The 12,799-nt window shown below is 39.7% G+C and overlaps 1 protein-coding gene across 5 annotated transcripts in view; it reads left to right on the top strand.

Annotated features, from left to right (window-relative positions):
• LOC130290765 (protein Shroom4-like) overlaps positions 1-12,799 on the top strand; it is a 739,734-nt gene that overhangs the window by 154,989 nt on the left and 571,946 nt on the right. For all 5 annotated transcript variants that reach the window (XM_056538830.1, XM_056538829.1, XM_056538826.1 and 2 more), the window contains one exon: positions 788-3,554. In XM_056538830.1, coding sequence (XP_056394805.1) covers positions 858-3,554 — 2,697 coding nt within the window. In that variant the 5' untranslated portion in view covers positions 788-857. The remainder of the gene's footprint in view (positions 1-787; positions 3,555-12,799) is intronic.

Below are 12,799 nucleotides of genomic sequence, written 5' to 3'. Positions count from 1 at the left end.
GGTTGAACCATTACCCCCCCCCCCCCTGCCTTCCCCCTGTGCTGCACAGAGCTCCCAGCAGTGCTTTCAGCCTATCACAAAAGTCACAAATCAAGTAGAGTCCTGCACTGATTTATGACTTTTGTGATAAGAGCTGCTCTGCGCTCTGGAAGGCACAGGAGGAAACAGCAATTGGCTGTTATGGAGCTCAGAGCAGTGCTGTCAGTATATCACTAAAATCCCACACTGCCTGTAACAGCCGATCAGCTGTTTTCTCCCTGTGACAAACTCTGCAGCCGCAGAGAAGAAATAGTAAAAAACAATAGCCAGTAGAAAATCTTATAGAAATATATAGTTGTGTCCCTTGAGGTGATGCTCCTTGCACTGATGCTGTAGATTCATGCGCACTCACACAGGCAGGCAGGCTGGGAGTGAGCACAGCAGAGGCTAGTTCCGCCTGCAGCCTTGTAGCAGTCATCTCGTGTCCATGATGTGTTCATGACCCCTGGACACACTGATGCTGCACTAGGGGAGTGGCCCGATTGTCAAAGAAAGTTTTCTTTAATAAAATGTGAAAATTGTTTTAATAAGTAACTTATAAAAACTATTGTCTTGCCAAGATGTACAACATAAGAAAAATGTTTGTATCTGACAGTGCCCATTTACGGAATTATTTTTAATTTTCAATAAAGTGCAAGGTAGCATGCTAAGTTGCTGCTTCCTACCCTACCACCTATCCCATATGCCAGCGGCTAGTATGTATAATTAATGAAGGATAAACATCTAGTGCTTTTTGTTTTTGTTACAGTGAACATCATCTACGGTGGAATATTCTGTCAAGACACTGCAACGCAGACAAAAGTAGCTAAATAGGTAGCATGGACAGTTTTGGCCAACCAGGACAGAATCACTATGAAGGAATGATCTCACCACTTGAACCAGGCATGCACCAAAACAAAAGTGATTCTGCATATAGCTCATTCTCTACTAGCTCTAATGTCTCTAATTATACAGTGTCAGCAAGAATGGATGTAGTATCTCCTATCAACTGCTTTCTGAGCTCAAATAAACAAGAAAAGAGTCAATATCTCCAAACTGGACAAGGAGCTATAGAATCACAGGTGAATATTTCTAAGCAATCATTAAATGAACATTTCCAAAATACTTCCATATTTCCCTATGCTATGCATCATTTAGACAATATAAATTCTCCACCTCAGCCACCAATACACAGAGATAGCTTAAGAGAAAACAAAAATCAATTATGCAATTGTGAAAGAAGGGCTTCAGCTTCAGGTGACTCATTTCATATACCTAGAATATGCTCATCAGAAAATGGTGAATTTAGTAGTTCTGAAAATGCTTTTTGTCAGTGCACAAATGACACTTGTACTGTACGTTTTCCAGAGAATTTGTCATCTGACCAATATTATATGCTGAGTTCACAGACTGATAAGATCCATCAAATCAATACATGCGCAAAAGATGAAGAGAGACAACCTAACCAATGCAATGAATTAAAATGGTCTGAAGATGACAGAAAAACAAATTTATTTAATTACAATAGTATTGGGGAGGTCCTATGTAATAGTGATCACATGGCAACAGAAACAGATAAAAATTCAGGCAATGGACACTGGAAGCGTTTAGACCATCCTTCTACTCAAACAAAAATGTCAAAATCTTCTGAAGACTGTCGTTTTTCTTCAGATAAATGCAAAGAAATATGTAGGTGCAGTACTAAGAAACATTTTGAAATATCACATGAACTAAGCACAGAACAACTTTCAAATATGAATGGGGTAGATCTGTGTTCCTCTTTGGACAAATCATTTAGAATGTCAAATGAAGGACAAAATGCTTTAAGTTCACTTTTACACAATTATGTAGATGAAACAAACTTAAGCTGCAATACTAATACGTTAACACGAAATGCATCTGAGAAGGTAGAATCTGTGGCTCCATTTAAAAAATCTGGTTTGCCTCGTCATCGTTCAGCACAAATGAGAAGAAAAAGTGATCGCTTTGCTACAAACCTAAGAAATGAGATCCAGAGACAAAAAGCTCAACTTCAGAAGAGTAAAGATTCTAGAATGCTGCTGTCTGCTGAAGACTCAATTGATGACAAATACAAAGCATTTGAAAGTCCAGTTGAGTTAATTCCTTCTCCACCACCACCACCACCTAAAAACATGGCACTTCTTTTAGAAATCAAAAGAGCCAACACTGAAATGTGTAGAAGCTCCAAAGATTATTTTAATCAGGTAAAATATGAGTGTGAATTTAATGATAAAAATGACATTTACAAGCATTCTATTAAAGAAAACATGTCAATTAAAGAGGCTTTTATAGACGATAAAGAATTGTTTGTGCCTTCTCAAAACAAAACATACAATGAAGGTAGGACATCTGAAAGTTCAGCTATGCGTCAACAAGAATCCCTCTTTCAAAAAAGAAATCGAGTTGATCATAGAAAAAAAACTGAACAGAAAGGCATGGCACCTAAATCTGAACAATTCTTTGATGAATCGGCATCAGTTTCAACAAGTATGCCTAGTAGCCCAGACAAAAGGGAAATTGAAGATGAAATCTGCAAAGACAGCCTGAAAATAACAGTAGAATACATAGACTCTTCAGGCTTAGAACGAAAACCACCCTGTGATGTAAGTAGTGTTGATATCTTAGGAAATTCATGTAATAAAACTCCAACCGAAACTCTTGATAAACACATCCATGGGAATGATACTTGCATTATGAACAATCAGTCTTTTGATTATGAAAAGAAGTGGAATTTTAGGCAGTGTATTAGTAACAAATCTGTTACAGAAGAGAAAACAATTAACCAGGCAAGTTTAAGGACAAATAATAAGGTTCATGATGAAAACAAATCAGATGATTTTCCTTCTGCAGTCCACCTCAAGTCTCCACACCACTTTTCAGAGTTTAAAAACAATATTTCTCAGCACAATCCAAATAATGATGCCAAATGCATTGGGAGGGAGGTTGGACAAAAACTAAATGGAATGCAGATGGAAGAAACGGTTCCCATCATATCAAAAACAAATGATGAAAATATTCTAATGCCGTTTGCAGATCGGAGGAAGTTTTTTGAAGATGTAAGCAAAGAACCCACATCATACCTCTCTGTAAATGACAAACCAAAAAAAAACATTTGTCCAAGCATACCTGATAATATTTTTTCTCAGACCATGGCTTCAGATTTAAAGAGGCATTATCTTCCACCTGCTAGAAGGCAAGACAGTGGTTTACCTCATGGTTTTTGTATTAACCATACAGTGGACCCTCTAAAGTGCTGCAATCAAGAAAAACTGTCTAACTATCTACCTTCTTTGACATATGGATACAGAGCTGCTTGTGTATTTTGCTCTGACTTGTGCCCTTCTTTGCTTAAAAGATACATACCTCCCCCTTGTCAAGGCCAACACCTCCACCGACACCACCTTCATCGGTGGACACAATGTACAGATTACCTGTGTCCTACACAGTATGATTCATTAGAGGAAGGTGGCTCTCTTCATATTGAGCCACGGGAATTGAGGAAACCCCTGCCACAGGTGAGAAAGTCTTTAATTTAATGTACTGCACATCTAATCCTTAATTTGCAGTATGTACAAAGGTTTGATGTTTTGTTTGAGAAACTCAAACCTCTGTTATTCTATATCTACAATGTGTTCAATATTGACACAAAAATATTAACAATAAAGAAATTGTGAACAGATTATTTAGCATCATAAATGCTACATGTCTGCCACATGATGTTGTGATGTCTCAATAAGCAAGTTCAAGGGGGACCTGGATGTTTTTTTCTGGAAAAATATAATATTACAGGTTATAGGTACTAGATTTATGGGGATAGAACCTTGATCCAGGGGTTTATTCCGATCAACATATTGGGATTGGGAAGACATTTTCCTCTGTAGGTAGGTAGGTAGGGAGTCCTCTCTATTAGGTAAATAACTCCCATATTAAGCAGATGCCTCTTGTAAGTAGGGAATCCCCCCCATTAGGTGAAATCCCCCAGTAGGGAAACAGGCCATCCACACAGCACGGGATTGCTGTGGCACAGACCACTAACAACCTCAAAAAGGTACTTTGTCCAAAAAAATTGAAATAATCAGCAAAAGAGGTTAATTTTCAGGACTAGCCATAAACTGGTCTAAATCTGTTTATTGGATTAGGGGAAATAGAACCTTTATATAGGTTAAAAGTATTAGAAAAGGGTGAGCAATTTTGTAACTAGGGAATTCAAGTAACTGGATATATTGATAAATTTCACAAATTAAATACTAAACCTCTGATAAAGAAGATGGAAAAGAAAGCTAAGGCCTGGAATGATATATTTCCAGATAAAATTGCATTAATTAAAACAGTGATGCCCCCACAATTACAGTACTCTGTTTTTGGATTAGCTTCTGTATGGTATTTTTTTCGAACAATTATAGCAGTTAAACTAGAGTTAACTACAAGTGAGAGTTAAACTCCTTAAAGGGGTACTCCGGTGAAAACCTTTTTTCTTTTAAATCAACTGGAGGCAGAAAGTTAAAGATATTTGTAAATTACTTCTATTAAAAATCTTAATCCTTCCAGTACTTATTAGCTGCTGAATGCTACAGAGGAAATTCCTTTCTTTTTGGAACACTGATGACATCACAAACACAGTGCTCTCTGCTGATATCTCTGTCCATTTTATCAACCATGCATAGCAGATGCATGCTAAGGGCAACATGGTGGCTCAGTGGTTAGCACTGCTGCCTTGGGTTCAAATCCCACTAAGGACAACAATAAATAAAGCGTTATTATTATTATAACAACGTCAGCAGAGAGAACTGTGGTCGTGGTGTCATCAGAGAGCATTCCAAAAAAGAAAATAATTTCCTCTGTAGTATTCAGCAGCTAATAAGTACAGGAAGGATTAAGATTTTATAATAGAAGTAATTTACAAATATGTTTAACTTTCTGCCACCAGTTGATTTAAAAGAAAAAAGGTTTTCACCAGAGTACCCCTTTAATGGTAAATTTAAAGAATGGGGGGAGTTCACAAGTGAATATGGTGTCACTCAAGCAAGATGGTTGGAATACCTAAGGTTTAAAACAGCATTTCAATTGTCACTGGTTAAGGAAAATATAGCGATAGATTCCACACCTGAGATAATAAAAAATTTAATAGGAGGTAAAATTAGGAAAACACATTTAGCACATAAAGTTTTGAGTAACACAAAAAGGGGGAATTTAATTCACAAAAGTCGTCAGTAGGGGAGATTGGGTTGTTATTTGAGCAACAGTGAGATACCATTTTGTCTAACATTAGATTTGTTTCCCCCGAATAAATAACTCTTAACATAGTATACAGACTGTATTATACACCAACATTTTTGTACAAGATCAATAGTACCTATCTAGATGTGATTAAGAGGACTGACTAGATGTGATGAAGAGGGAGCTGGGTATTCTCATAGTATGTGGTATTGCATGGAAATACAGGGATATTAGAATGGTGTAATTAAAAATATAAAATACAAATTTTAAGTAGAATTTGAAGTTAATGCAGCCTTTGTAATATCGGGGAAGACTCTAACTCAAGATTACATAAAGGGAAAAAAATAAATTGGTATTGGTTTATTGGTACATCTATTTTATGCACATTTGGTGATTATAAGAAAATGGCTGCAGACTTACCAAATGTAAGAGAATGGTCAGAGATGGTCAAAATGATGAGTAAATATGTGAGGGGGGTAGGAGAGGAGAGAGGGGATATATATATATATATATATATATTTTTTTTTATATATATATATACACATATATATATATACATATATATACATATATATATATATATATATATATATATATATATATATATATATAAAATTGTATTTAACCCCTTAAGGACGCAGCCCTTTTTCACCTTAAGGACTGAGCCCTTTTTCGCAATTATGACCACCGTCACTTTACGAATTAATAACGCGAAAACGCTTTTACCGAATATTCTTATTCTAAGATAGTTTTTTCGTGACATATTCTTCTTTATTTTGGTGGTAAATTTTCGGCGTTAATTGCATCCTTTTTTTGTGAAAAATCCCAAAATTTCATGAAAATTTTGAAAATTTTGCATTTTTCTAACTTTGAAGCTCTCTACTTGTAAGGAAAATGGATATTCCAAATAAATTTTATTTTTCTTCACAAACACAATATGTCCACTTTATGTTGGCATCATAAAATGGACATACTTTTGCTTTTTGAAAAAATTAGAGGGCTTCAAAGTAGAGCAGCAATTTTAAAAAATTTCATGAAATTGCTAAATCTGAAGGGACAGATGTTACAGAACTACAACTCCCAGCATGCCTGGGCAGTCGAGACATGCTGAGAGTTGCAGTTTAGCAACATCTGGAGGGCTACTGTTTGGGCACCACTGTAACAGTGGTCTCCAAACTGTGACCCTCCAGATGATGCAAAACTACAACTCCCAGCATGCCCAGACAGCCTTTGGCTGTGTGGGCATGCTGGGAGTTGCAGTTTGCCCCCCCTAGTGGTTGCCACAGTAAAGATTGATTTACTTTCACTTTCAATTCCCCCCCCCCCCCCCACTGTCGATTCCCTACCTGATCAGGATCCAGCAGGCTCCAGCGAAGATCCCAGGTCCCCAGGCATCTTCTCCTGCAGGTACGGCCTCCATCTTCTTCCCAGAGCCCCTCGACATCCAGGGGCGGGCAGAATGGGGGTTGCCATGGCAACCCCCTGTCCTGCGCTGCCATTGGTCAGAACTCCGTTCTGACTAATGCCAGGGGATGGGAGTAGATCGCAGCTTTGCGACCTCACTCCTATCTTTTAGGCTGATCGGTGCTGTTGCTGACAGCTCCGATCAGCCCTATTTTCCGGGTGATCGGGTCACCAGAGACCCGATCAGCCCGGAATTGGAGAAAATCGCATGTCTGAATTGACATGCGATTTTCTCCGATCGTCGACATGGGGGGGGGTCTCAGGACCCCCCTGGGCAATGTGCCAGGGTGCCTGCTGAATGATTTCAGCAGGCATCCGGCTCCGGTCCCCAACCGTCTAGCGGTGTGGACCGGATTTCCCACGGGCGTATGGATAATCCCTCGGTCCTTAAGGACTTGGAATGCAGGGCGTATCCATACACCCTGTGTCCTGAAGAGGTTAATTTTATTTATTTTATTTATTTATTTGTTATTTTTTTTTTCCAGCAGTGCAAGAAAGGTTTGTTGGGAGAAAGGGGAGAAATGTAATTAAATCAGTTGTATTTTTTAACTGTGTAAATTATTAATAACATCATTCAATAATATTTGTGGTTCTTTATGTATGGAAATCCTTCTTGCATTGAATAAAAAAAATAAATAAATAAAAACTTTGAGGGAGCAATCATAGATGGAGATAAGGAAATATTGAATATATTAAACACATTATTCTCAACTGTATTCACTGAGAAAATTGATATGCCAGGTAAAATAAAGCGGGATAAGGTAAACTTCCTAGTACATGTGACCTGTCTAACCCAGAAAGAAATGCTGTGCCGCCTAAAAAAAAATGTAATAAAATTAAAATAGAGAAATCCCCATTTCCAGATGGCATTCATCTCCGTTTTCTAAGGAAGTAAAGTAATGTAATAGCCAGACCCCTATATCTTATATTTAAAGGGGTACTCCGGTGCTTAGACATCTTATCCCCAATCCAAAGGATAGGGGATAAGATGCCTGATCGCGGGAGTCCTGCACGTGGCACCCCATTTGTAATCAGTCCCCGGCGCATGTTCGCTCCGGGACTGATTACCGGTGACTACAGGGCGGGTGGCGTGTGACGTTATGCCCCCGCCACCGTGTGATATCATGCTCCGCCCCTCAATGCAAGCCTACGGGAGGGGGCATGACAGCTATCACGTCCCCTCCCGTAGGCTTGCATTGAGGGGCGGAGCGTGACATCACACGGGGGCGGGGGCGTGATGTCGCACGCCGCCCACCCTGTAGTCGCCGGTAATCAGTCCCGGAGCGAACACGCTCCGGGGACTGATTACAAACGGGGTGCCGCGTGCAAGATCACGGGGGTCCCCAGCGGCAGGACTCCCGCGATCAGGCATCTTATCCCCTATCTTTTGGATAGGGAATAAGATGTCTAAGCCCCGGAGTACCCCTTTAAGGACTCTATAGTCTGTTCACCAGGACTGGTGCATAGCACATGTAATGCCAATATTTAAAAAGGGGCCAAAAAGTGACCCTGGGAATTATAGGCCTGTTAGTTTAACCTCCATGTAAATTGTTTGAGTGTTTTCTAAGAAATACTTTATTTGGAATATCTCAGTAAAAATAGATGTATGAATCCATATCAGCATAGGTTTATGACGGATTGGTCCTGATAAACTAACCTGATCAGCTTTTATGAGGAGGTGAGCTTAAAACTGGACCTGGGTGAATTTCTTGATGTTGTATATCTTATTTTTCTAAAGCAATTAACCCCTTAGCGTATATGGATGTTTATGAACGTCCATATGCGTATCCTCACATATAATGCGCGCTCACGAGGTGAGTGTGCATCATACCCGGTGGGTCCCGGTTACTATTAGCAACCGGGACCCACGCTAATGGCGGACACCCTATGGGGGCTATAACATTGCAAAAAAAAGTTTTAAAAAAAGTTAATAAAGATCATTTAACCCTTTCCCTAATAAAAGTTTGAATCACCCCCCTTTTCCCAATAAAAAAAAACTGTGTAAATAAAAATAAACATATGTGGTGTTGCCGCATGCGTAAATGTCCAAACTATAAAAATATATTGTTAATTAAACCGCATGGTCAATGGCGTATGTACAAAAAAATAGCGTATTTTTGGTCACTTTTTATACCATAAAAAAGAATAAAAAGTGATAAAAAAAAATCCAATCAAAACAAAAATGGTACCGCTAAAAATGGTACCGCTAAAAACTTGGTACCGCTAAAAAGATGACAGCGCAAAAAATGAGCCCTCATACTGCCCCGTACGTGGAAAATAAAAAAGTTATAGGGGTCAGAAGAGGACGACCAAATCAAACCTATTTAAATAGGGTATCATTTTAACCGTATGGACCTACAGAATAAAGATTAGGTGTCATATTTACCAAACAATTTACTGCGTAGAAACGGAAGCCCCCAAATTTACAAAATGGCGTTTTTTCTTCCATTTTGTCGCACAATGATTTTTTTTTCCATTTTGTTGTAGATTTTTGGGTAAAATGACTGATGTCATTACAAAGTAGAATTGGTGGCGCAAAAAATAAGCCATCATATGGATTTTTAGGTGCAAAATTGAAAGGGTTAGGATTTTTAAAAGGTAAGGAAGAAAAAACCAAAGTGCGAAAACAAAAACGCTCCGTCCTTAAGGGGTTAATATGTGCCACATAAAATATTGGTAAATAAAATAAGCATGCTAGGAGAAAATCTGTGTGAGTAGAAGTGGGTAAATAACTGACTCAGTGAAAGGAAATAGTACATACTCTGATTGGGTGACTGTTACTAGTGAGGTGCCACAGGGGGTCAGTTTTGGGTCCTATTCTTTTTAGTATATTTATTAATGACCTTGTAGAGGGATTTTATAGTAAAAGTATCAATCTTTGCACTCTGAAAAGTGGTTAACATACTTGAAGACAGTGCACGGTTAAAAATGGATCTGGATAGTTTGGAGACTTGGGCTGAGATGTGGATAGATTTGGATAAAAAGGTTATGCATATGGGGTGGAAGAATCCAGGCTGGGAATATGTAATAAATGGAAAAAACTGGGGGCACCAGACATAAAAAGGACTTAAGAGTTTTAGTTAACAATAAATTTAACTTTGGCAACCAGTGTCAGGCAACTGCTGACAAGGCAAATAAAATAATAGGGGCAAAGATTCCCACGACAAGGAAATAATTCTACTTCTGTACAAATCACTAGTCAGACCACATGTGGAATACTGTGTACAGTACTAGGCAACAGTGTACAAAAAATATGTTGTGAAGCTGGAGGGGGTTCAAAGACGTGCAACCAGAGTAATAAGGAGTATTCGGAATTTCTGGAGATTCAGCAGCAGCAGAGTCGTTGTCACGATTCGGCTTACAGGTTGTGGATCCACTGTGTCAGCGAGGGATTGGCGTGGACCGTGCTGGTGGACCGGTTCTAAATGGTTACTGGTGTTCACCAGAGCCCGCCGCAAAGCGGGATGGTCTTGCTGCGGCGGTAGCAACCAGGTCGTATCCACTAGCAACGGCTCAACCTCGCTGACTGTTGAGAAGGCGTGGGACAGAAGGACAAGGCAGAGGCAAGGTCAGACGTAGCAGAAGGTCGGGGCAGGCGGCAAGGTTCGTAGTCAATATGGATAGCAGGAGATCAGGTAACACAGGCTTGGACAACACTAAACGCTTTCACTGGCACAAGGCAACAAGATCCGGCCAGGGAGTGCAGGGGAAGTGAGGTGATATAGCCAGGGAGCAGGTGGAAGCCAATTAGGCTAATTGGGCCAGGCACCAATCATTGGTGCACTGGCCCTTTAAGTCTCAGAGAGCTGGCGCGCGCGCGCCCTAGAGAGTGGAGCCGCGTGCGCCAGCACATGACAGCCGGGGACCGGGACGGGTAAGTGACTTGGGATGCGATTCGCGAGCGGGCGCGTCCCGCTGTGCGAATCGCATTCCCGCCGGCAATGTCAGTGCAGCGCTCCCGGTCAGCGGGTCTGACCGGGGCGCTGCAGGGAGAGAGGCGCCGTGAGCGCTCCAGGGAGGAGCAGGGACCCGGAGCGCTCGGCGTAACAGTCGTATTGTATTAAATGCGATTCCACTGCGCTATACATACAGCAGAATTTCCGCACCATCCGATTTAATGTCCACCGAAAGAATGACCCTGTCCGTTTTTTCTGCAGAATCCACAAGGAATGCATTGCTGTCTATGAGACACCTGCAGTCTGCAAAATTTCTGCACTGAGGTTTTCCGTGCGGACATTCGAAGTGTGAACATAGCCTAAGGGGAATAGATATACCACAGTACCCAGAAAGATTATCAGAGAATTAGGGTTATTTAGTTTAGAAAAACCACTAAGGGGCGACCTAATAACTATGTAAAACTTTTTAAGGGAGCAGTGGAGAGATCTCTCCCATGACCTATTTATACCAAGGACTGTGTCTGTGACAAGGGGGCATTCTCTAAGTCTAAAGAAAAGAAGGTTTCTACACCAGCAGAGATGGGGATTATATACTGTAAGAGCAGTGAGTCTATGAAACTCACTGCCAAAGGAATTGACCATGGGGAACTCATTAAAAAGGTTCAAAAACGGCTTGGACACATTTCTAGACAGTAATGGCATTACATGTTAGTACTAAATCAATAGGGACAGAACGTTGGTCCATGGATTTATTCTGATTGTCATATTCGAAGTCGGTAAATAATTTTTCCCTGTGATTTATAAAACATGTGTAGAGGAAAAATGAAAATTAACTCTGCTCTCAAGGCCCAAATGGTCTGTGTTCTTAATGTGTTAAGCACAAAGTGCATACAGGTATGCCCTTGACCCCTTAAGGACCCAGACCATTTTCCCTTTAAGGACCCAGCCATTTTTAGCATATCTGACCACTGTCACTTTAAGCATTAATACCTCTGGGATGCTTTTACTTTACATTCTGATTCCGAGATAGTTTTTTCGTGACATATTCTACTTTATTTTAGTGGTAAAATTTTGTCAATATTTGCATCATTTCTTGGTGAAAAATTCCAAAATTTTATGAAAAAATTGAATGGAAAATGGATATCCCAAATAAATTACTGTATATATTGATTCACATATACAATATGTCTACTTTATGTTGGCATCATAAAGTGGATTTGAAGGGCCTTTATATTAGAAATACCCCATAAATGACCCCATTATAAAAACTGCACCCCTCAAATTATTTAAAATGACATTCAAAAAGTTTGTTAACCCTTTAGGTGTTTCACAGGAAAAGGAGCAAATTGAAGTCGGAAATTCAAAATCTTCATTTTTTACACTCACATGTTCTTGTAGACCCAGTTTTAGAATTTTTACAAGGGGTAAAAGGAGAGAAATTTGTAAACCAATTTCTCTTGAGTAAGGAAATACCTCATATGTGTCTTTCAAATGCTCTGTGGGTGCACTAGAGGGCTCAGATAGCTGGAGAGTGATTTTTTCTGAAATGTTTTTTGGGGGGCATGTCACATTTAAGAAGCCCCTATGGTGCCTGAACAGCAAAAAAAACACCATACACCATGGCATACTATTTTGGAAACTACACCCCTCAAGGAATGTAAGAAGGGCTAGAGTGAGCCTTAACACCCCACAGGTGTTTGACGACTTTTTGTTAAAAGTTGGATGTGTAAATTTTTTTTTGTCACTAAAATAATAAGGTAACTTTAAAATTTTTAATGGGAGAAAAAAATTTGTAATAGGAGAAAATGCCCCCCAAAATTTGTAACCCCATCTCTTCTGAGTATGGAAATACCCCATATGTGGACATCAAGTGCTCTGCTGGCGCACTACAATGCTCAGTAGAGAAGGAGTCACATTTGGCTTTTGGAAAGCAAATTTAGCTGAAAGGATTTTTGGGGGGCATGTCGCATTTAGGAAGCCCCTATGGTGCCAGAACAGCATAAAAAACACATGGCCTACTATTTTGGAAACTACACCCCTCAAGGAATGTAACAAGGGGTACAGTGAGCCTTAACACCCCACAGGTGTTTGACAAATTTCCGCTAAAGTTGGACAGGAAAATGAAAAATTCGATTTTTTTCACTAAAATGCTGGTGTTACCCCAAATTTTTCATTTTCACAAG

This window comes from Hyla sarda, chromosome 9 (assembly GCF_029499605.1).
Source record: "Hyla sarda isolate aHylSar1 chromosome 9, aHylSar1.hap1, whole genome shotgun sequence".
Classification (NCBI taxonomy): domain Eukaryota; kingdom Metazoa; phylum Chordata; class Amphibia; order Anura; family Hylidae; genus Hyla; species Hyla sarda.
Note: the sequence above shows the minus strand (reverse complement) of the source record. Positions and strands in the feature narration are given on the sequence as shown.